The sequence below is a fragment of the Podarcis bocagei genome (assembly GCF_964188305.1).
Source record: "Podarcis bocagei genome assembly, chromosome: 10".
NCBI lineage: Eukaryota > Metazoa > Chordata > Lepidosauria > Squamata > Lacertidae > Podarcis > Podarcis bocagei.
Genome location: NC_138135.1, coordinates 37,145,555 through 37,170,929, shown reverse-complemented (window position 1 = coordinate 37,170,929; position 25,375 = coordinate 37,145,555). Strand labels below are relative to the sequence as shown.

At 41.3% G+C, this 25,375-nt stretch overlaps 1 protein-coding gene across 3 annotated transcripts; it reads right to left on the bottom strand.

Moving 5' to 3' along the window:
* Positions 1-1,537: 1,537 nt before the first annotated feature.
* On the bottom strand, positions 1,538-24,676 carry LOC308596220 (sodium-coupled monocarboxylate transporter 1-like). 3 transcript variants are annotated; one of them, XM_081211081.1, is made up of 16 exons: positions 24,344-24,676; positions 22,381-22,544; positions 21,103-21,168; positions 19,709-19,760; positions 18,955-19,022; positions 17,221-17,375; positions 15,725-15,865; positions 14,118-14,247; positions 12,789-12,877; positions 10,601-10,710; positions 9,908-9,975; positions 7,223-7,309; positions 5,883-6,058; positions 4,985-5,091; positions 3,539-3,624; positions 1,538-1,914 (listed from the first exon to the last, which is right to left on the bottom strand). In XM_081211081.1, the coding sequence occupies exons 1-16, from the start codon at positions 24,546-24,548 to the stop codon at positions 1,567-1,569; spliced, it is 2,052 nt and encodes a 683-aa protein (XP_081067207.1). In that variant the 5' UTR covers positions 24,549-24,676; the 3' UTR covers positions 1,538-1,566. The 3 variants fall into 3 exon arrangements, with proteins under 3 accessions (XP_081067207.1, XP_081067209.1, XP_081067208.1); XM_081211083.1 differs by lacking the exon at positions 24,344-24,676 and adding an exon at positions 23,773-23,806; XM_081211082.1 differs by lacking the exon at positions 24,344-24,676 and having other exon boundaries at positions 22,381-22,862.
* Positions 24,677-25,375: the final 699 nt, after the last annotated feature.

The window sequence follows — 25,375 nt, the reverse complement described above, 5'->3', positions numbered from 1 at the left end:
GTCATTTATATGGGGGACTATATTTCAAGGAAACAAGCTGTGGTCACCCCGAAGTGGAGGAGTGGGAGGCTTGTTAGTAACAGTGTAGAGTCATTATTGAGTAATACTTGGCCTCTGCTCCTAAGAACCCACTGGTGCCCAGACTCAGGATTGTTCAAGAGCTGACTAGTGAGGGAGAGCTGTGGAGATGGAGTGGCTGACTTCTGCTAGCTACAAAGGCCTGGGAGACACTCTGCTCTGGTACTGCCTGAATTGCTTCAGCTTTGAAAGCAAAGCAGAGAGCCTAGAAGCATCAGAAAAGATGTCAAAATAGATTACGCCAACAAAGGTGATGTTGAAAGTCATGTGTACAATGCATAGCTTAGGCAATGCAATCCATCCAGATTATAATTGGATGCCCCTCTGGAGATGAATCCACTAATCAAGTTTTAATTTGATTAAAGCAGTCAAAATAGTTGCATAATGTCAACTGGTCTCATAAATTTACCTGCTGCATGTTTGGGAGTACTGGCAGGGCTATACTAGGCTGTAAGAAAAAGCAAGGCTGCCAAGGAAGGATACCTTCCTTGATATAATCCATTCTGGAATTTGCTTTGAAGCTGATCCAGAAAGGTACAGAAACTGGGCTTCGAGTCCACTAGTTTGTTTCGTTTCCTCCTATTACAGTGCTCGGTTCCACTTCCTACTGAAATCATTCTTGCAGCACCCCAAGCTATGTACCTGTTTCTTTAAAGAGTCTGTGATTGTCTCCAAAATTGGTACACTCCCTGGTTCCCAGTCCTGGAAACTGCTCAACTGTAAGGTATCAATGTTATCAGTATCTATTTTGTTCGTCCACAACTGCACCAAGGCACCAGCTCAAAAAGTCATTGCCTCTGCCGATTCCAGTAAAACAGAGAAATGAAGCTGGACGTCAGATGGCAGGGACCGGCGCACAATGCCCTCTGTATGCTAATGACCCTGCCCAGCAGCAATCAATAGACAAATATAAAACAGTGAACTACGTCCCTAGCTCTCTATTTCCTATCTTAGTTCCCTGAGATAAGTACCTTCTTAATAGTATTAGTGCACTCCTAAGCTTGTTTACCTAGGAATACGTTCCATTAGGTTCAATGGGGCTTCCTAATAAGCAAGTGTGTTTAGTTTTGCAGTCAAGTGTCCAAGCATTATATAGTAAAAATAAGATATGAAGCCCTTCCTTCCTGATCTTTCTTTTTCCTTAGAGGTTTCATGGAGCCTAAGTGTGATTTTTGCAACCAGTTCAAATCGTGGTTTTTTAGGGGCAGGGGTCCAACTGCTATTTGTCAGGGCCAAACAAGACATTACATGGAAAACATGGTGGTTAAGAGTGTGAGACTTGTTTTGATTCACAGTTTTTACTGAATTGTTGTTTTGCCACATGCTCACGTTCACACAAAAAACAAGCAAGTTTGCTTGAACTTTGGTTACCAAACTGACTGTTTCAACATTGATTTATTGGGAGGGGGACCCAGAGTTTCCATTTTTAATTAGAATTAATAAAACCAAACACAGCTGAACTTTGTACTGCATGCTCATTTTTATTTTTCACTTGAGATGCTTTTGAAGTAGGCTGCTCTTCCCTTTCAAAAGTAGGCCGCTCTTCCCTTCCAAAAGTAGGCCGCTCTTCCCTTTCAAAATTTGGTTGCTCTTCCCTTTCAAAAGTAGGTTGCTCTTCGGTTCCAAAAGTAGATTGCTCTTCCCTTCCAAAAGTTGGGTGCTCTTCGGTTCCAAAAGTAGATTGCTCTTTCCTTCCAAAAGTTGGGTGCTCTTCCCCCCTTCCAAATGTAGGGTGCTCTTTCTTTCTCTGTTATCTTCCAAAGGTAGGGTGTCTTCTACAGCACCAGTTGGCCGTATTGGCTGCACTGTTGGACGAAGCCTATTGGACAGCTGTACCTATAATTGAAACAGTCAGAATTTCATATATATAAGAAAATTCTAGTTCTCTTGCAAAGTCCAGTGCCAACTATGCTTAAGAGCACTAGTTTCAATGGGATTAGGTATAAAAGCTGTGGTTGAAATGCATGACCTTGCTCCAGTAAATGCAGTGTGTGTGAAAATAAGAAGAGCCTATTGGATTGGGCCTGCTCTCACAACAGCCAATCAGATGCCTATGGAAAGCACACAAGCAGGATTTCGGTGGATTAGCATTATCCCCTCCTGCCATTTCCAGCAGATGGTATTCAGAACCATAACCTCAAACTGTGGAGGTAGAACATGTACATCAGGATTAGTAGCCACTGGTGGCCTTATCCATGTAATTGTATGGATCCTCTCTTAAATCCACTGAGGTTGGTAGTTATCACTGCCTCTTATGGGAGAGAATTCTATAGTTTATGCTGAATGAAGAAAACCTTTCTTTGCTCTATCCTGAATCTTTAAACATTCAGCTTAATTGAGGCCAATGAAGTTCTAGTGTTATGAGAGAAGAAACTTTTTTTAATACATCTTTATCATGTCACCTCTTATTTGCCTTTTCTCTAAACACCACCACCCCATCCTGCAACCTTTAGTCACAGGGGCATCACTCCACTTTCCTTGATCATTTCAGTTGCCCCTTTTCTGAAGCTCTTCCAACTCTACAATATCCTTTCTGACGTGAGGCAACCACGACTGTACACATTATTCCAAATGCAGTTGCACCATAGATTGATATACTGGCATTATGATTTGGGCAGTTTCATTTTCTTTTCTAATGCTCCCTAGCATGGAATTTGCCTTTTTCACAGCTGCTGCACACTGGTTCAACCTCTTCATTGAGCTATTACCCCAAGGTCTCATTCTTGGGCAACTGGAGACCCAAGTTTGGGGAACATTGCTCTAGACCATTTATGAACAAGTTAAAAAAACAGGTCCCAACACAAGTCCTTAGAGGATTCGGCTTTCTACATCCCTCCATTGGAATAACTGTCCATTTATGCCTATTCTCTGCTTCCTGTTACTTGAACCAGTTTCTGATTTACAAGAGGATCTCTTCTTATTCCACAATGGCTAAATTTACTGAGAAATCTCTGGTTGGATTACTTTCTGAACTAGATCTTGAACATGTTCAAAACCCTTACACCCTACACATTTGACACCTGCTGTTGAATCCTATGTACCCAGGCCTTGGAGAAGGGCAAGGAAGTCCCACCAAGGGTGATGGGGTGACAGGAAGACCTTTAGTTGGAACTGGTACTCCACGAGGAACCTTTGTGCTCCTAGTGCATGCATGCTTGCATAGAATGTCTGAGATTAGGTTGTGAATTTGAATAAGCATACAGCATAGTTAAAATGGATAGACCCTGGGGTTGTCCACACTTCTGCTGGTCCCATGCTTTCTAGGCACTGGTCTGATCTGTTTTGCCTTTGCTGCTTTTCCCTGGAAAACCTCTTTGGCAACAAATGGCAATTAATGGAAAATCTGACTGCTATCCACTCTGATTCAGCACTAAATTGCAGGTTTTCCTTGGAGAAGTGGCGAAGCAAGGATAAGCTATCTGCCTATGAAATACATATGAGAACTTAAAACCTTACTTACCCATTTACCTTTCCAATACCTGAAGTTCTTCATTATGTCCTCTTTGCCATACATAAGTTTGCTTTCCACATGTTGGTCTAATCCCCCTAGAAGATAGTTTATTAACAACACGATCTCTCTCAATACTTTATATTAAGACTAGTGCAGTTCAGGTACTGATATAACCTGATCATGTGCACTCCTAGCCCAGGTGGAACCTTTGGTCCTCCAGACATTGATGAATTTTAGCATCCTTCAGCCTGAGTAAGCATGGCCAAGGATGATGGGCGTTGCTTGCAAAGTGGCAGAAGCAGCTGGCTTCCCAGCCACTCACCCAGAATGTATTGCTCCAAGGAAAGACCTTCACCCTAGTCCTTTCTCAGGGCACAGGGAGGAAGGTAGCTGGCTGATGGTTCTGTATCAGCAAAAAGAAAAGAGGCAGAGGAGATGAGGTAATAGAGATAAAATGCTATTCCTAGGCTGCTGATGAAACAAGAGGGCAGGGATATGGCAGATTCTACTTTGGGCTGACTCTGCATCACCACCTGCTGCAGAAGGTGCAGGAGATTGGGTGCTGAGTTCCCAGCTGCTTTGAGCAGATCTGGCTCCACAGTGTTCCAAGGAGCAATCTGTGACCAATTTTGATACTGCTCTCTCAGGGAATAAGGTTAGGGATGCAGCTACCACAAAGCTCTTTGTGTGGCGTCTCTCAGTGGGGCACACACACATGCAAGGAGAGCACAGTGGTCTGATTCTAAAATGCTTTCCCAATCCTAGTCTTTCTCAGGAGCCAGAAGAGGGAGAAAATGGCTGGTGAGAGAGGCCGAGAAAGGGTTGTTCATTTTGTTTTCCTCTTCAGAGAAACAAGATCTGAGGAGAGAAAGAAAAGAGGCATTCCTCCCTCCCCCAGAGACAAAGATCTGAGCAGAGATGTAGGAGGACAGAAGAAAATGGCTGCAGAATTAATGGAGACAATGAGAAAGAAAGGTACAGACCTGAGTAGAAGAATGCGGAGGACAGCAGTGTTCAAGTAGTCTGCTTCCAAGTGGAGGCAGGAAACAAACTGAGGCCTCGGCTGAGCACTGTCTTTGAAGATACAGAATTCCCTGCCTCTTAGTGATAGGGCACACTAAACTCACATAGAGACCTCCAACACCCAAGAGAGAATGCTTGGATGCACCCACTAATGTGGATGGCCATCTGGGACCTCTAGATTCTGCATATAATTCTTGTGCATGACTACACTTCTTCCAGGGCCAATCATTTCTATAGAAAAGGGCCGATACAAATTGAGCACATATCGTTTGTTAGTATGGACATAGCTGCTCAATGAAGACCTACATTTATAGGGGGAAACGATAGACAGACTAAGGAAGCATGTGTTATACCTCAAATACATATAGCAACAAATCAGAAAGAACTGCAGACACAAATTTTGATGCTTATGTCAAAACCAGAAAAAGGTACCTGTTACTAAACTCATAATTGATCCCACAGTAAATGTAATCAAAGTTCCTAATGGGTTGAAGTATAGATATGACAGTGAGAACCACCAGTAATCTTTTTTGTCAGATCTGGAATTAAACAAATAAAAGATTTAATATTAATTTCATAGAATTATGCAATAATACTATCCACAAACACACTGAGAGGAATTCAACATTGTGCTAAGATTATTGTTCTGCCAGGGTAAGCATTTTGGCTTGCCAGCTGGAATGGTCTCCTTTCCTGCCCCCATGTGCTGTTCCAGGGGCTCTCCTGATTGTCCCCCTGAGCTAGTTTGTACAATGCAGGTAGAGGGGGGGGAAAGCCCACAGCTCAAGCCAGTGTCCTTGCGCAGGGTGTCCACTGTTGGGACTCATTAGTTGAATCCTACCCACTATAATTTAAACTGCTAAAGGCTGTACAAACCTCCGGAGAGTAAGTCCCATTGAATTCAATAGGACTTAGTTCTGAGCAGACATACACAGAATTGCAGTTGGTATGCAATCCTAAAGACATAGGGAGGATTATGAAATAGTTTTCTGTTCTGTGGGTAGGTAACCAAACACCTCTTTGATGTTCAGGCATACAGATCACTGTATTAATGATACTTTGTTTACTTTTTAAGAAACTGAATGATAAGTAAAGCATCCATCGTTAAAGTTATCAGATTTGCCTTACTGTATATATTTCAATATATATAGGAGCACGTACACAATAATGTTTGTGCCAAAAAGAATCCTAAGAGGGCCAACAATAACATAGTAAAGGTCAATAAAAAATGAAGTTACAAGAATGTACGAAAACATACTATACTATAAAAAAGCCAAACAATATGAAACATTCAGTCGTATCAAATTTGTCACTGACTTCTTGTACGTACCTTGCAGGAGTTGTAGGATGGAGAGTAGTAGTTAACTGTGTAGTATTGTATTTTGTACAGTTTCTAACTGAAAGGGGCAATGGCAATGTTCTGTGCGGAGGGGCAGGGTGCCTCCGAGACCCAAATCCAATCCACAAAACAATAATAAACCCACAAAGTAGACCTGAAAATGCACCCTAAGAAACAAAGTTACACACAATGAAAGCTAAACAATAACAATAGAGAAAAATCATGTAAAAACCAAAAGGCCCTGGGTCCAGTTCTTTAAAGGAAATTAATGCCACCTACCCAATATTAAACGAGTCTTATAGGCTACTTTTAGGGCACCATTTTTTTAAAGTCCTTGCCCTCAACCCAGTGCTCTGTTGCAGTTTGCCATTTGTTACAATGGAGAAAGCAGACCCACAAGCAACTGCAGAGAAATTCTGTGTGCCTATTTCTGTGTATATGGGACTCTTCATCAGGAAGCCTACCTGTAACTTAGTGAAGAAGTTGAAGCTAAGATAGCAACATCACATTGAAAATAAATTCTATTAAGCAAAGTTAACAGACTACAAGGCATTTGCTTTTCTCCAAACATTTTTTTCCTGGATAACTCTTTTCAAGAATAACTAAGAGTTCAAACTGGCTTATTTTTCAAGTTCCCAGTAGTAGAATGCACTCTACTTTTATACTGAAATTAAAGTACTGTTGGTAACAAGTGCTTCCAGAACATGTGTTTATTTGGGCTTGGGCTTATTTGCGTTACTTCAAGCTGGGATCTACGCTGCAGTTCTCAAAATTGATTGTAAAGGCCTTTAAGATGTAATAACTAAAGGACTGCTCCTTGTGCAGAGTTATCAGTACAGTTTATTTGAAGTTTTCTACAATGGAAAATGTTTTTTAGATTAAATTCACTGTATCACTTTGCCTTTTATATTTCAGGGTGGTTGAGATATAACCAAACCATTGTAGTCGGGACTCTAGGCTAACATTTTCCCCTTCCCTAATGTATATGTGGTTTCTGCCTCCTTATCCTAGAAGAAGGGAGCCATAGTTTGCTGCTTCCAATGAAATGGTGAATTATGGATTGCATCCAACCAGGGTAAATGGCAGGGCAGGACCACACACAAGGCGTTGAGAGAAAGTGGTGAGTGCTGGGCTCCCAATTGCTTGTTGACAGAATGCTAAACCATGGCATAGCATTAAGTCTTGTCTGAACAAAGAGTCTGTTTCACTCTGTGTGTGAAGATGCTTGGTAATGACATAAGGAACTCTCTGAAATGCTAAAATATGAAAGGTGATCACCACTCCATACCCCGCTCCATTTAGGGAGAGTAGGATGAAAGACAAGTACTTACTTTAGAATTTGCGAAAGGCATGAGGATGCCCAAAGAAAATATCCCCAAAAGAGGGCCACCAACTATTCCAAATAGACTGAACGCTGCCTGAGGAAGGAAAAATAACAAACTCTGGTAAGTACAGGAAGCATTACTTATTGTTTTTCTCCAGAATAGAAATTTACCTAAATAAAAATACCCATTTTCTGCTAGGGATGCAGGAGGAATTTTTTCAAGGTAAAATGTAGCAATACTTGTATATGTCAGGCCGAAACACTTCATGAGTACTTACTGAGGGAGAATCCTCTGAGCAAACTGAGGCCAATAAAATGTTTCATAAATGTGTGAACAGACACCAGTATTGTTGGATGGATTTACCGGTAACCAGAGAGAAGCAGCCCTCAAATGATATTGTGACAGATGTCCATGTTGCACTATATTCAGTGCCCTGTTAACCATTACCATAGCTGCGTGAACCTAATGAGAAAGAATAATGGTGCATTGCCCCAATCTCTAAGCGGTGCAAGATTCCAGAGGTTCCAGGCATATCCTCAGGCTTTGGTTTCCTTGGAATGAGGGGCAGTGGAACCTGTACTGTCTTTATGATATGGCTTACTTCCAAATATACACAACCTGCGCCAACAATGGAGGGGCTCATAGCATTTTCATCCCAGAAGGTCTGGCTTCTCTCATAGCTACAGCCTTGGATTCAAACAGAAATCAAGCATGGCTCTCACTCTTTGCTTCCAGCTCTCACACACCACTCTGCCTACTCTCATTCTCACTACCAGCCAGGTGAGGCCCATTTGGCCTTTGGCACAAAGCAGCCTCCTTTCCTATACTAAAGTCCCACACATAAGGCCACTACCAAAGAGCTAGCCTGCCTACTTCAACAATGAAATCCTTCAGGCTCTCAACAAAACATTTTCATGTAAATTCCATTCTAGAAAGGTGACTTTCTAGTGACTGCTTCATTTGTTGAAACCCAGGTAGATCCAGATCACACTGAAACAAGGGCAAAACAATATCCCCTGGATTGTGTGCCACTAAACCACAAATATTATTGTTAACACCACTAGAGCATCTATGGGAGATTTGCAGGGGTCAGGCATGATTGGTTCTTGTCAAGGATGGACATAGTTTGGTGTGGGGAAAGTTGGACCCACTGAGTAATTGAGAATAATTTCCTAAGATCTTCATTGGGTGTACTGGTGGACACACTGTCACCCCTGGGCATTGCACTGGCAACCCCCAATGGTGTTCATCTCTACAGCAACTACAGGAATAGCTCCTATGCCTGCACATTTTTTGATCCTTGTAATATAGTTTATGAATGAATGATAATGATTCAAGTTGCTTCAATCCCTTTGGGGTAGGTCCATGAGCATCATATACCTTTACCTTCCTTTGCCATCAGGGATCTCAACCCTGACACAAATTAAAGGAAGTCTTTGCTTCCTGTCGGAATGGGCATAGATGGCGGGGGACCTTCAGAGAATCTCCTACCCTAGAGCCTTTCCCCCCTCCAAATTGTACTTTTGAGCCATCAAAGTGGTAGCAAAGACTTGTCTCTGAGTCACTTCAAGTACAATGGGGCATGTCCTGCAAAGGTGGGTTAGCTGCCCCTTCTTCCCATCTGCCTGGCAGCACTACGTATGTTTGTGTTGCATGTTTTATGTAGTGGGACCAGGACAACCTGATCCAATTAAAGATCTGTGCACTTCTCTCACCATTCCCACAGCATGGAATCAGAAAGGACCAAGAATACACTTCAATCTGAAATAATAACTTCTTAGGGAGGTAAACTAGCACCCTGCTATCTAGACAGATTGCTGGTAAACTGGGGAAAAGTCAATAGTTTCACGACCTTTCTCCAAACTAAATGGGAGCAAATATACTGAAGGATATTGAAAGCATTCCTGCCTCCCTCAGATTATATGTGATTTTTGCTTTGGGAATCATTGCAGGACAAAGGGAAGTGCAATGGTTTTGTTTCAAATTGAATCAGCATCAATTATATATGTTTAGAAGCTTGTTTTAGGTCTGTTTGAACAAGTGGAATGGCATCCCACTCCATTCTAACAAACTTCATGCACTGGTGAATAAAAACCCCAATGGTATTAACTGCATCCCTACTACAGCAAGTACTTAAAAAAAAACACCAATAGACAGTACAGTATAAGAATACCAGGGATAATCTATTTGAGCATAGGAAAAAGAGTCAATCAAATTTCTTGGTATACTGTATTTAAATTGATTACTTTTTCAATGACAGTTTCACTCAACATAGCCAGGTTAAATATTCATTTCCCAAGCCCACACAGTTACTAAAGCAAACTAGGGATGGTCTCCTTTCACTCTGCTTTAGAGCTCACCTGACTGCAGAGGGTCTTGTTGGCAAATTGGGGCAGTCCGAGCAATTTGCGACTTTCTAGGAGAGGAATTGCTCCTTCCCTTTTCTTCCCTTTCACTTACTTTTTGAAAACCAGTAACTCTGCTGGTACCTTTGGCAGCTCAGGACGAGAGCTTGTGTCACCACCATTCTTCCTTCCCAGAGTGCCTTTGGGAAGATGGATGATGGTAGTCACTGAAGCTGCCAGCAGAGCACTAAATTATGAAAATTAACCTTTTGGGAAGTGCACACAACAATACAGCAACTTATTTTAAGAAGGTTGAGACTTAAAATAGCAGTTAAATGATACCTACCTGTAAAAAGCTAGACATAACAGATGCCACTCCAGCCATGGAAAGGCACACTGAACCATACAGCACCTCTAGTTGGATAAATGTATAAAACGTTTATAGGACAACTTGATTATGCAACTGACTGAAAGGTTTCTGTTTGCCAATTATAAAATCACATGTGGCTATTAGGATTTACTCTGAGGAATGCTCAAACCAATAAACTGCCATTTCCTCCCCCCCTTAGCAGAGGACTAACATGAAAATAATTTTCCAAGAGCCTTAAATGCTACATATTAGTTTAAACATAATACAATTAGCACATGAAATTTCTGTTACACCCTATTTGCATGGCTAAAAAAGGCTTACTATGCATGTTTAGCTGAGTATCATTTATGACTAGAGAAAGAAACTCCCTTGTGCAACATCTTCCTAATAAATTTGAAATTTCCATGTTACTCTTGGCCTAAATTCAGTTATGGCCTAAAGCCAGAATGGTTCAGCAACTAGAGATGGACTTGGATCTGGGACACCTAGCTCAAATCCCAGCTCTGCCAGAGGAAAATGGTGGCCTCCCAGTTGTTATTGGACCCACAACTGTTCTAACCTTACCCCATATCTTTTCTAGTATAACTCAGTTGTATTTTGTTATTAGCAGGGGAGGAGGATACAAAGTTGTTGTTTTTTAAAGGAAGAAGATGTCACATGTAAACTTACTAGTTCCAATGGAAATCCATGCCAAGTTTGTTTCAGAGACTTTGAAATTAGGTTTAATAAGATCTTCTACAGTTACAACAGCTAACGCATTGATGCTGGAAGACATTGTACTAAGGAGTGTAAAATTAAAATATTTTGCATCTTTACGGACAAATATTTAAAATATTTAAATAGTTCAAAAATATTAAAAACTGAATCAAAGGAAATAAACTGATTTGAGGAGCTTCAGAAACAGAGTTTTAATACAGATGACCAACTCACAAAGCAGTAAGGGGTTTTCACCACAAATTTGTTTAGTCATTTATAAGAATAAGAATAGATTAGTTATACCCCGCACATCCGGCTGGGTTTCCCTAGCCACTCTGGGCAGCTCCCAACAGATTAAAAACAGAATAAAACATCAAATATTTTAAAAATTCCTAAACATTTCAGATGTCTTCTAAAAGTCAGATAGTTGTTTATTTCCTTGACATCTGATGGGAGGGTGTTCCACAGGGCAGGCACCACCAGCAAGAAGGCCCTCTGCCTGGTTCCCTGTAACCTCACATCATGCAGTGAGGGAACTGTCAGAACACCAGAAGGCTCTCAGAGATGGACCTCAGTGTACTGACAAAACCATGGTGAGATTCTACCCCCTTCTACCACGATTCTAATTTAGAGTCAATAAGTGGAATGACTTTCCTACATTAACCACTTGGTAAATTTATCATCTGTATTAGCATTCCATGGAAAATGACATCAAGTGTGGAAAACATTTTTGCCAAGCTATAGAGCTGGTATCTCCACTACAGTGCCACTGGCACCACAGCTCCTATGAGGCTATACCAAGTTCCCCACTCAATGCTGGAACTTATAATAAGTTGGAACTCATATTTTCTTTTTAAATTTAAGACTGGGCACGCATTTCCGACATAATACGCAGTTGTGTTTCAAGGCTAATTTGCCTATCACTGTACACATCAGCACTATGAGATGTGTACTGAAGTTACCCACTGTACCAGAGGGCGGAGTGATGTCTTCACCTGACGGAATTGCCTGGTTAATATCCCCACCCTGTCTCCAAAATTCCAGGTGAAAAGGAAGCCTTCTCAGATGTACACACTTAGGATTCAACACAGCTTGAATAAGGACACAGTGCTTAAGTTACATTGAAGCTTGAGAGAAAGCATACCAAAATACAGTATTTCACCAGAAACCACAGAATTGCTCTGGTTCCTGGGTAATGCCCACAGTTTAAAAAAATAAATGGTGGGAGTACACTGGATCAGAATAAATGTTAACAGGCCCAGCATGCACTTGTTCTCAAAGTTAGCAGCACATGGGGAAGGGAAGGTTTAAGGCATCCTTGCAAGTGTAAATTCCTAAATGTCAGCTTCCGCAACATAGCAATTAGCATTTAAAGCAAAGAGTCCCTTTGCTTCCAATGGGAGTTTTTTCCTAATGCTAATTGCTGAACCAAAAGGGCAATTTTTACGGACTTTAAGTCTGTAGGGGTTTAAACCTCCTTCTTTCACATCCTATTACCCTTGATAATATCTGCATGCTCCCCATGTTTTAACATCATACAGTTTCTAATAATGTTAACAACACCTGTGGTGTTAACTAGCCTTTGAAGCATTCATAGCATCCTGCTGATTTCCCTTCTTTTCTTGTGAAACATTATGGTTGTGACAAATCAGAGTAACCTATCGTGAAGCTTCCGCATGATACAACAACAGCTGATTGAGGGCCAAAATGTGCATTAGATTATGTTAATGTATGGTTTCGTGTTGAATTTTATTTATCTATTTATTTCATTAAATTTATACACCGCTTGATTGTTTAAAAAAACAACAACCTCAAAGTAGTTTACAAAGAAGATAAAACAATAGCAATATGAAAAATATATATGCAACAATAATTTAAACTTTCAAGAAGTTAAAATAGCAATAGATTCAAAAAGGATTAAAACTCACTTCAACATCTATGCATTTTTAACTCATAAGTAGTAGCTTTAACTTCTAATTTTGCCTGTGCCACTCACAGAGGTAATTTAATGTTAAAACAATAGTGACTGCAAAAATACACCATGTGCTTAACACAGCTTGTCATTTGTCCCGAGAGTCACAGTTTTAGCATAAAAAGATGGGCTAGAACTAATCAGTTACTTTCCAGAATTTAGATCTAGGATGGCAATTTGCAAATTTACCTTAATGTTCCACTGAAGGTCCCAGCCACAAAAAGTCCTGGAAGTCCCGGAAAGTCTCCCAAAATATCCATCACAAGATATGGCATGATCTAAAAAAAAATCCCCCCCAAAATTGAGGTTTTAATTTTTTGCTGTCCTTTAAATATATAACCTGTGTCTGAATAATATAACTTTAAACATTTTAGTCATGTCATACTATGTTCCATTTAAACTGTAGCTCTCCAACGGAGGCCGTGGCTGTGAAGACAAATATGCTTTGATCTTCTGATGTGTGAGGCATCTTGGCATATTGGGTACTCGCTACAGCTGGCATGCACAGGGCTTGGTGCCCAGTGCTTATGTCATGAGGGAGCTTATGTTGGGATGTAGAGTGTGAGCTTGTGAGTGTGAGCCTTGGCACTGGAAAATCTCTGTGGGGCTGGCCTACAGACCACCCGTGAGTACTGACTTGATTTCTTTGTGGGCCGAGAAACCCATTTTCCAAGGGATGTCATCATCCACAGCTGAAAGAAGTGAGGAAGAGATAAAGAGCAGGTGAGCAGCTGCCTCCTATGCCAAACAGGCAAGTAAAGAATCTAAAACATCCTGGCCAGAGCCACAAAAAGGGAAAATGTGCAAGAGAACCTCCAGGTTGCAGACAAAAGCTGCAAACCTATGACTCTCCTAAACTGCCTTAACCCATAACTGCTCCAGTACTTCAACAGAGGGCAGGGGAAAGCTAAATGTTCATGTTAACTCTGGCTGTTGCACTGAATCCAATGAGTTTGACTCAAAAGACGTCAGCAGATGCCTTTTGTGCCAATTTTTAAATACCTGCTGAAAACTTTTCCATTCTGCAATTAAGCATGTGTCCTTCCACAATGGTTAATTGAGATCTGTTTTTAACTGTTTTGAACTTTTATGGTTTTATTATATTTGTTTTTATTGCTGCAAAGTGTATTTCTTTATGATGCAGCAGTATACAAATACTTTTATAACTAATTAACGTATCATTCCTGTATTGTTCTAAGTTCGAATATTATTTAAGTTCAAAATAAAGATTTATTTTCAAATATGTGGCTTCAGTTTATTTTCATACACCACACTTTTTTGTTGCAGAAAAAATAAAATTATACAACTGCATAAATATAAAATTCTTATTTTCTGATTTCATTACATCTGTCCATTATTTCAAGTAAAATAGCACTTTCCTTTATTCCTATCTGTCGCAATATGTTAATAATGTTATCTTTCCAAAAGCCCTACTCAAAACTCAAATAGTTCCATGGGAGATACACAGAGAGTAGATCAAATTCATATTTAAGTATTTCACTCAGTAGTAAACTAAACCTGATCTGGTGCTGACACAAAGCCGGCAGTCCATGGGTCACAATCCTTGTATATAGAGTACATTGCAAATCCACATCCAGTTGCAAAACACAGAATTAAGCAGATTCCCACAAGAGTTATATACAGAGATCTGTTTAAAAAAAAAAGTTAAAAGAAAGCTAACAAAGCTTTGTTCTTGCCGAAATTATTTTAAAATAGAGGAGTACTGCCACATTAATGTATCAAGGTACTCAGACTCCAAGAGCAGCAGAAGATTGTAAGAACACATATCTAGCTAACATCATGCCTCATAAAAAGCCATCGGATGCAAGGGAAATCCTGTGAATTAATGCAAGGAGTTTTTAATTTCAGGGTATACCACCAAGCTTTTGGACAGCTTTGCTGCACAGAGAATAGGTCTACTCATGGCACTCTCTTTCTGATGTGAAAGATGTTTCCTGCATTGGCAACACTACAAATTATTGCTAAGCACAGATCTGGCATTGTTACAGGTGCCACATTCTAGTCATTTCATAGTTTGAATACATCAAACTTTTTTAGTTCCTATACTTTGGAACTCCCTGTCTATTTACATCAGGCAGGTGCCTTTACTGTACTCTCTGGCTCCTGCTTATAGCATATTTTAATCTCTGTTGAGTTATTACAAAATGTATTGTCCTTAACTATCTTATTGATAATTATAATATTTCTAGGGGTTTTACTGCAATCAAGTGGTATATAAATTTTGTCATATAAATAAATAAGCAAAATATTGATATCTAGTGTTAATTTATCATATTAGCAAAATAGAAATTTAGGTAACTTATTTTTACCAACATGTTTTTTTGGTAAATATGCAATGTAAGAAGAAATATGCCTTTTAAAAAGAACAGATTCTCCAAAATGGCAAAGTATGCAGCAATTGCTCCAATTCTGCATGGGTGATCCAATTTTTGAAAATTACAGTATATACTCGAGTATAAACTGACTTTTCAGTGCATTTTTTATGCTGAAAAAGCCCCCATCGTCTTATAATCAAGTGAGGCGGGCGGCAGCGGCGGAGGGATGAGCGGCCTGAAAGGAGCCCTTTCGGGCTGCTTGTTCTTCCACCGCTGCCACCACCACCAGGTTTGTGGTGTGGTGAACCAGCTTACACTCAAGTCAGTAAGTTTTCCCAGTTTTTTGTGCTAAAATTAGATGCCTCGGCTTATATTTGGGTCGGCTTATACTCGAGTATATACGGTAGTTTCTATCTACAAATCACATTTCTCTGTGAAGTTAATGCACAAAAATACGTTGCATGGGGAACCCGTTAGTTGAAAGACAGGTCAGCCATCCTTACAGGCAGGAGCATGTCAGCCTCCTACTGCTGCACTTCAGAATATGTGAATTGCAGTAAGAGATATACAGTGGTACCTCTGATTGCGAACGGGATCCGTTCTGGAGGCCCATTTGCAACCTGAACAGAATGTAACCCGCGTCTGCGCGTATCGTGATTCGCTGCTTCTGCGAATGCATGTGACGTCATCCCGTTCCGTTACTTCTGGGTCTCCGCAGAACGCAACCTGAAAATGCTCAACCTGAAGCAAAAGTAACATGAGGTATGACTGTACAATATGTGGACTTACTTTTTTGCCTCACGTTGCGATCTGCAGGCAAGGTATCGTTGAACTTGACAGTGATTGGTTCCATATACACTAAGCCAATTGAAAGTACCACCAACAACTACTGTCCAGAATGTATGCCTTCGCAGAGGGTTTGGGTCAAAGCTAAGAGACAAAATATATGTATTTTAAAGGTATAGGTTTTGACATAAAAATAAATCTGAGGAGTTTAGTGAAAGAAAGGGGGATTTTAGAACTTTTCAAAAAAGAATCCTCTTCATCCCAGTCTATGCTCGGGGTGACACCCCCAGTACCAAACTATAATTTTATTATTATTATTATTATTATTATTATTATTATTATTATTATTTATATGCCACCAATCTGACTGGATTACCCCAGCTACACTGGGCAGCTTCCAACAAATTAAAACACAGTAAGACATCAAACATTAAAAACTTCCCTATACATGGCTGCCTTCCGATGTCTTCCTAAAGGTGGATGGCAGTATTGTTGGTTAACAGGATATGTCACCCATAGAACATACCACCCTACTGACACTATGAAATATTTATTCAAGGAGTTTCAGATTGGTAGTAAACTTCCTTTCATCTATGTATGTATACCTCTCATGCTCACTTTATGTGAAACTATCAACTCATTGAGTTGTATCCAACTAAGAGCTCATCCAGACTTCCTTTTGCACTGCGCATTCCAAAAGGAGGTCTGCACTTTTCAGGTCCGAGTGGTTCTTGTTTTGTCCCGGCACCTTCCCCAGAAACACTTACTGTTTACTGAAGTGGAACAAACGGCAATCTGCAGAAAACTCAATTGCCACTTGTTCTAATTCAACAGCAATGCTTTTTTTCTGGGGGGGGGGTACAGCGATACGGATACCCCTAAACATTTTGTGAATCTAAGTTTGGCCTCATTGAGGGGCAGTATTCCAATATGAGTAGGAAACTGAGAGTACCCCTAAACAACTTTTTTTTGGGGGGAGCACAGTTCAACAGTAAACAGTGTGTTTCCATGCGGAAAGTGCCAGGACCAAAAGAAGAAGAAGAAGAGCTTCTTGCACATGGACTTGAAAAGTGCAAACCCGTTCCTGGAAAGTGCAGTGCAAAAGCAAATCTGGAGAAGTTTGAAGTTTTTCCAGATGAGTTGGTCATTAGTATGATTTTTTTACTGTTTATGGTATTTTAAGTTTTACTGTACTTGCATATTGTTTATAAAATATTTATATTTTTAATAAATGGAAGTGTCTATAATTTTTTTTATATAAATGAATAAATAAATCATACTTGGAGTAGATCCAATCTAAGTTAGTTAAAGTCCATTGATTTCAATGGGTTTAATCTGAGTATGACTCAGCCGGATACAACTGCCTATAGTTTATCCATGCTCATGAGATTTTATCAAGGATGCTACTTCTAACATTGTTGACTCACTGAAACCTAAACACCAAAACTTTTAACAGTGTCTAAGGTATTACATTGCAGCCTAACCAAAAAGACACTTACTCCCATTTTGTTATTCTTCCTCCATCGACAGCATCATCTATAATAGGACCAATTCCTCCTTTAATAATCAGAGCCCGTATAAACACTGCCAGAAGCGCACATATCATCAGTGTAAACTGGAAAACATCTGTCCAAACTACTGCTTTTAGGCCACCCTATTGGAAAGAACAGATACAGTATGTAGTAAAGAGGTTTAGTTCTACCTATAGTTCTGTAGAATTGCTTCAGTTTTTATGCACCAGTTCCTGTGTCCTTGCTCAGTTAAATAATCACACTAATTTTAACAGTATTGACTTTAAATTTAGCTTTAAATTTTAAAGAGAGTTTCTAGCCATAGCAGTGAAACTGCAGGCAGTCTCCTAGGCCAGAGGTTTTCAACCTTTGAGTCCATGGCTCCCCTGACCAACTACATTATTTCTGCAGCTCCCCTGTGGGGAAATGTGCTCCAAGTCTCAGAAGCCCTGTTATGACACCCCTTGCCTGCAGAGCCGGCATCCCCTCACCCCTTTCAAACTCTCCCTTGTGGAGAGTTCCCTCAGCCTCCTCTCTTCTCCCCTCTTCTTGGAAGTCATCTGGGCAGCAGCCACCACCGCCCCTGGTCTCTGAGCCACCCCGTCCCCTACCCCAAAGAGAGGTACCTCCTCATGCTGCATCCCCGGGGGGCCTGGGAAGAGGATGCCCCCAGCCTTAGTAGCCCGACAGAGACTGGCCAAAGGTGAATGTGAGGCCACCATCTTATTCACCCAGGAAGGCAGCAGTGGGTGCCGCTGGGCCTGCATGGTGGAAAGGCTCCCCTCTGGCACTGGATTGTCACCTCTCAGGCAGGCAGGCATTGCACACAGCAAGCACAAGAAAAGCTAACACAGCCCCTGCCTGCCCGGCCTGCCTCCCACTTGTCTGTCCGTTCCCCACAGCAAGGACTGGTGGACTGGGCTCCCTCACGACTGCTTGCTTACTCCAAGGCTACCTCAGCTCCAGGAAACCAGCATCGCTTGGCCAGTCCCAGAGGCACCATTCGCCCGAGGAGCTTGTAGCCAGGGCTGCTGCAACAAACAGCTGTGCAAGCCTTGGGAGGCAGATTCGTCACAAGAGGGCATCAGAAGGAAGGGGGAAGGAAAGAGGCCAGTGTTGCCCATGGCACCCCTGACCATCCTTCAAGGCACCCCAGGGTGCCGTGGCACACTGATTGAAAACCACTGTCTTAGGCCATCTTGCCAAAAATGCCTTGCTCGAGAGGAGTCCCAGTGCTTGTCAGAGAGAGACAGAAAATTTAAGGATGTCATGGATCATTACAGTTGTCTAAAACCAGTATAAGTATAGATAAGCCAACAAAAGTTCATGGGCTCCTACATTTTTTACTAGCCTGCTAAGAGGATGTGATATCAGGCTATGCTCTGAAAGCATTTGAGACGACCTTGCTGAAGCTGAGCAGGCTTGGGTTTGGTCAGTACCTGGATGGGATTCTCCCTGGGAATCATATAGATGGCCTCATTGATATGAGCCTCCTAGCAGACCAGTCAGTCAGTCAACCAACCAACCAACAAACCAACCAACCAACCAACCAAACAAACAAACAAACAATAAGAGTGTTCTAGCAGACAGAGAGATGTAGCAATCACTGGATTAGAATTCCTTGTTATAGATACTAAGGGTTCTATATGCAGTTATTCTTTATTTTTTACCACATAAATCTTAAACAGAACATTTGTTTATTAAAACAAGTTCTTAACATACCACTGTGCAATAGAAAGTACAGATTACTGCTGTTGAAATAATAGACTCCCACAACTGAACTCCTGTAACTGAAAAAGGAGGAAAAGATACATAACACAATTAAATTAAATAATGCAAAGATAACAAAAAACAATGCATATGAAAAATCACCACATTTATGAATTTTAAGCTTGCTATTGACAAGGAATGTAAATACTTATTCAGCAGTAAGCAACAGGTATACTTGAGCAATTGCTAAGTAATACTCCAGCATGGAATCAGAACTGTAGAGATGGAAGGGAACCCAGAGGTCATATAATCCATCCCTCCACAATGCCAGAATCACAGCAACAGAATCCCTGACAGATGAACACCCAACCTCTGCTTTAAAAAGTCCAATGAAGGAGAGTCCACCACCTAGCATGGTGGTCTGTTCTACTGTTGCACAATTCTTACCATCACGCACGGGTTGCAATTCAGTGCTTCTGCGCATGCGCGACGCCAAAACCCGGAAGTAACCCATTCCAGTACTTCCGGGTTTCGGCAGCCCGTAACCTGAAAAAACGCAACCTGAAGCATCTGTAACCCAAGGTATGACTGTATATTGACTTTGGTGTCATACTATTCACACACAACAGGGCAAACATAATTTCACTCATGTTTTTCGTTTAACACCTACAGAAGTCAGCCTACATCTTGCAATATCACATTAAAGATAACAGGTCAAACTTTTCCTTAATTTTTAAAAATGTGTTTAACAGTATTTCCACATTACCTTTATTCAAGGCGTGTGATGGAGAAAATAGAACAATTCCAGTGTATATTATCTGAGGAGGTGGAACAAATAGACATCCATGTGAAATATACGGTCTCTCTCAGAATCATTTGTCCTATGCCAGTTTACACTGATTTAAATGTAAAATAGCAACTGTTACTAGATCAATTCATTGAAAAGAGTTAGGTAAATTTTAAACGTCACAGACTCTCATTCAGGCAGAACTGAAGCAAATTATAAAGGTAAACTATGAGAGTAGGTAGAGAGCAGGAAATGTTTCAAAATGAGGTAAATAATAAACCTAAACACCAGCAGAATCTCAAAGGTGAAAACCCTTCTCATGGTTCATCTGTTGGTTCACCTACAAAACGAAATGAGGACCTGGTATTGGTAGTGGCACTGTGATTTTTTTCTTTTTCAAATGAAAAGCCATTGAAGGAATAAGCCCCTCATATATGACCCACTTAAAGCCCTGCCCAGACTTTTTCTAGAATTCCATTTATTTATTCATAAAATGACTGCCATTGCTGCTTGAAGCCAATGGAAAGTAGTCCACCCATTATATCCATGTATTGCTATGTTAGCATTTATAGTAAAAATTTGTTGTAACACCATGGTATTAAATCTGGCTCTGTTCAAATACAAACAAACAAATCATCAGACATTTCTTAGCATACTAACAATATGCCTGTCATTTCAGCTGCATCAACTAACATGAGACCCAAAAGAGACATCTCATAATTAATGCACTTTTAATACAGGCACTTGAGATTCTTTGCTACAGTATGTATATACATACAGTAAGAAGTGAGCCCGTAAGCAGTGAGCCTCTGTAGAAAACGAATGCGCTTTACCTATTTCTCTTCTAGCAATTATTATCTTTATGCCTACACTCCCTTGTAAGCAGCATATTGTATAACTATATTGTGAAGGGTACTATCCTCTACAGCCAAACGGTCCTAATAGATCCCATGGTATTCAGTTTAGGTAAAAAGAGAAACCAAAGTATATTATGGCACACGTAGGATATTAGGACATAAATGAATGCATTATTCCCTCTCCCACTTCCATCTATTTCTAACAAGAAGGGAACATAACTGAAGTTTGCATCTTCTCTGAAAAATGTGGTCCTTGGGAAAGTGATAAAAGAGAACTAATTTAAATCTAAAGCAAGGCCAAGCAATCTATACCACACTGCATAAAGATGTCAAACAGTAGCCATATACGGCATTCCAATTGATAAATTATCAGCATTAAGGTCAAAGAAACTAGTTGGGAGTAAGAGCAGCTCTGGAAGTGACATTTATATTTAATATTATGTAACTAAACATTATGGTCCAACTATAATTTACAATAGAATAATACAAAAGATCATCATCTTGCACTGTACTTGCCGTTATTATCATAAACATCACTGTTCCAAGCATGCGTATATATTTATTGTATCGAAGCTGCAAGTACTGCAAAAGAGACAAATTATTTTATACAGAACATGCATATTTATATCTACTTAATATGTAGAAATAGTATTGACGCCATTCCTTTAAAATGAAATTAAGTACGTATCTCAGAGAATTAGCTGGGTAAATATCAGAGTTTGTCAGTGCAACTTTGTGCAATTACTGAGATGACTCCTCTGTAGCTATTAGAAGCTGTGGGGAATGAGGGCAATTTAGGTCAGGAAAAGGAAATGAGAGGAAAGGAATAAACATCTTCCCAGAGTATCACCTCTCCGTATAAACTTGCTATGTCCAGCTTCCAATTACTTGTTTTTAAGCGGGAGACCCTAATTATTGATCTCCTGAATCATTTTTTGTATGTCTGTGTTTGCTGTTGCCTGATAAGTATGCTTATGTTCTTCTACATATTTCTTCCTGTTTAAATGGCATATATGACTAAGAGAAAAGAAGGGAGAATGCAAGTTGCAGCCTGTTGAAGATTTTCTTCCCCATCCCCACATGAGAGTTTGGAGCGAAAACATTTTAGTATCTCTAGGATGAGGGCTTCAAGCAGTTAAATTGCATTATGTTCCTGCCTGCATGTTGTAAAAGTTAGTGTTGTACTAGAACTGTAGAGACTTGGGTTTCTAACCCACTCAGCCATGAAGCTGACCTAATCCACTTCAGAAGAATTATCTAATACAGGGGTTCCCAAATGGGGGTTCATGGACCACCATTCAGGTGGTCCAAGGCTTGTCTGTAAAAATAGATTTTTAACCATAATATTATGGTTAAAAGATTTAACCATAATATGCTCTTCCTTTACTTAAATTGTCTTTTTTAACAAACAAATTTCTAAATTATTGGAAATAAAAATCCAACACCATGGAAAAGGAATGTTACCATTAGTGCGTGAAATTTTCCTTAAATATTTAAAAATAATTTTTTTTAAAGTTAACATATGCATTGGGAGCCATTTGCCTGTATTTATTTACATTACTTCTTCTATCTAATATTCTGATCTGTGTTTTTACATTTTTATCTGTACGCTGCCTTGAGTCCTGGTCTGGGGAAAATGCAGGCTCAATTGAAAGCTGCTCCTTTCCACCCAGGCCCACAGGTAACATTAATGGGGGGAAATGGGCCACAGCTACAAGAATGCCTCTTGCAGGGAACCAGTAGTCTTCAGCCCTAGGGACAGGTTTGGAAAGGCCATGGCAACCTCCTACCTACCTCATAGGTGCTGCCGATATCCAGCCTGTAGTAAATGGGTAGAAACACTTCGGCGCTGATCACCACCATGATGCAATAGGCAATACCGAGGAGTCCCGCAGTGCTCCCAAAGCGGTAGACCTCAGCCGGGGTCTCCAGCATGGTCAACGCAGACGTGAAGCTAGCTGCGAGGGAGAATGCCACAGGCCAACAATTCAGGCTGTGGCTGCCCATCAAATAGTCACTGTGACTTAGATCGGCTTCACCAATGGCAACAAAGATGCCAATGAACACGGAACCTAACAGCATGGCCGCAAAGACCAGCTGGTCGAGATCCGTGAAGCGGTCAGCAAGGTCTAAGTCGTCGAAGCGGGCTGACATGAGGCCCAAATTGAAGGCAGCAAATATAGACAAGAGGAAGATGGAAGGAAGGAGGAAGGGTCTCGCTACCCTGGGAAACAATCGCAAAGGAGGCGCTTCTAGGGCCGCATAACCTCATGGATGCCCCCTTTGCCCTGCTGTTCTCTCCTCAGTTCTAAATCTTTTCTTAAAGCTAAGCCTAACTCTGTGTGGAGAGGCCGTGGGTTTTTTGGAGTTCCTTCATCTTTAATTTAAAAAAGAAAAACAGCCTGTCTTAATTTTGAGGAAAATGGAGGTGCTGCAACCCTGATAACTGTTAGGTATGAAATTATTTTGGGGTGGGGGGTGGGGAGGCCTGTAGAAAACAGAACAGACTCTCAAAGTGGAGAACTTCAGTGGGGAAATGGTGAAGAAGATGTCCCAGGAGAAGTGAAGCAGCAACTCAGAAAGCAGCTGCTGCTGACAATGTCTTTGGGGGAAGTGGGGGCGGGGGGGGGGAGGCCTGAAGGCTTTGCTACAAACAGAAAGACAGGAGAAAAGGGAACCCCAATACTTGGAGATGTAAAGAAGAATGGCTACAGTTCTAGAGGGAATGAAAAGGGAACACCAAGGTCAAATGGGTAAAGAAAAAACAGAGAAGGAGCTCCTTTCCCTAGAGAGGCCAGGGTGGGAGTTGCAGGCAAAATGGCTGCCGGCAGTAAAAGCCATGACTCAGAACCTTTGATTAGGAAGGGAGGGGGGTGCAGAGGGGTTTGTTTTCTTAAAGGGATATTCAGTAATAAAAGCTAGTGAAATACTCAGTACATAACAGCTACAGTAGTAAGGTAATTCTCAGAGAAGGAAAAGGGATAGAATTCTCCCATAAACCCGAGTCATCCATTTGTGTTGTAGAGGAACACATAGGTGAGGGGGAAATCCTTGCACCTTTCAACAGAGACAATGAAGGTCTTCTTTTACATTTTTGTATGTTAGAGGAAAATCAAACCCTTTGCTGTTCAGTAAAGTAACAAGAGGAGCGAAATATTCAACATCAGGTAGAGATTCTCAAACTACCTGTTTGGAGGAGGAGCATTTTATGTTTGGTTTATCTCATAGCCAAAAATTATATACAGCAGAATACTGATAGCAGTTATTGATGTAGATGACAAAATTGAATTTAGGAAGTCAAGCCACTGCATTAGCAGCACCGAAGTGACCTTCCACTGTGCACAAGCCTCAGCACTGTGTACGGCGGTCCTGGGCTGCCCAGATGACAAGACCCCCACCTCTCAGCCTCACTAATACAGTCCAAATGAAAGCAGAGCAGTACGTCTTGCACCAGCTTGGCTGCAGGAATTGACGAAAGGAAGCGTCTTACGAGCTCCACGCCATATTTGTGTAGCGTTGACTTTTCTTCTCCCAAAGACGAAAGTGGAGGTTTAGGATCAAAGCTTTCCTTCATCTAGATGCACTACCTTCCCAGTTTGAAGAGTCCCATCTGCCCCATACTTCCCCCTACAGAACATGCAGAAACCACCTTCTTGACCAACTATTGGCTTTTCCACTCAATCCGCCAGAGCCTGTCTTCTCATATAAGGGAAGTCACTAATTCCCTGAGGGTTTGAGACCCATCGGCTGCCCTTACCTTGTTTAGCCGGCCAGTCAAAGCTGTTCCTAGGGTGTGGCCGCTGTTGCATGCTGACAGCTTCTAGGAGCCACAGGCGAGAGCTGAATGTGGGGGGGGGGGGAGGTGAATTAACTACTCCAGAAGAAGCGTGATGTGTCCACCCACTGAGATCCAATGTGAGCTCCGGGTACAGGGACTGCCTGGCTGTCTGGCAAGGGGGCATCACACGCTCCTCCACGGTCAGGAAACGGATCCAAGCCTGCCTGCAAGATTGGCCAATGGCAGGCAGGTTTGGAGGCAGGATCTCCTTGACAGAGCACGAAGGCTTCCCTCAGATCCACTCCCAGAATATTTAAACCGGCCTGCCTTAGCCCCAGCACCTGGCCTTTTCCTCATCGGATCTCCTACCCACGCCTCCTGTTGTGCTGTGTTTTGTGTATTTCTGACTTTGCTATGGTCACCGTATTCAAGTCCGGGCAGGAATTTGTCCACCAGTCAAATTGGCCCCACTTTGGTGGTTTTGTCTACCTCGCAGCATGGTCCATTCCGCCAAGGCCATCCCTGGGTGGACTTGAACCACCAGCCTTCTGGTTAACTGCCAGACACACTGACCTGTTGTGCCAGAATCTTAAACTATGACACCTGCTAATATGGGCCACATATATCATTTAGATTAGCTTCAACAAGTCACATTGTTGCCTGGGGTCCCCCAACTAAAGGACATAATATTGGTTAGTTACCAAGAATGCCCCAAACCTACTCATTTTTCTTTCTATTTTGAGTTACATACACCCCCGTAGGGAAGAAAACTCTTAAAATAGCTCATCTGGGCAGCAATTTGAGAACCCAATGGAGGCAACGTGGGTCTTTTTCACTGCCGTGTTACTGATAGATGCAGTTGTGCTTTCTAAACACTAAACAGGTGGTGTTATGTGCCTTCCACTCTAGCTGTTATCTTGTCTGCTTTGTTGCTGAGAGGTCTGAGGACAATCAAGGAGCTCTGCAGTGTCATATCATGCATTCTGGGGGGGTTGTGTTACTTACCCTTCC

Bases quoted from the DNA above. Each gene is read 5' to 3' on its own strand.
- LOC308596220 (XM_081211081.1), bottom strand. From the start codon at position 24,548: ATGCCCCCTTGCCAGACAGCCAGGCAGTCCCTGTACCCGGAGCTCACA. The intron at 9,976-10,600 runs GTAAGTTTACAT...TTATCCAACTAG, and splicing joins ATGGATTTCCATTGGAACTA to AGGTGCTGTATGGTTCAGTG. The intron at 5,092-5,882 runs GTACGTACAAGA...GTTTAATTCCAG, and splicing joins CATCCTACAACTCCTGCAAG to ATCTGACAAAAAAGATTACT.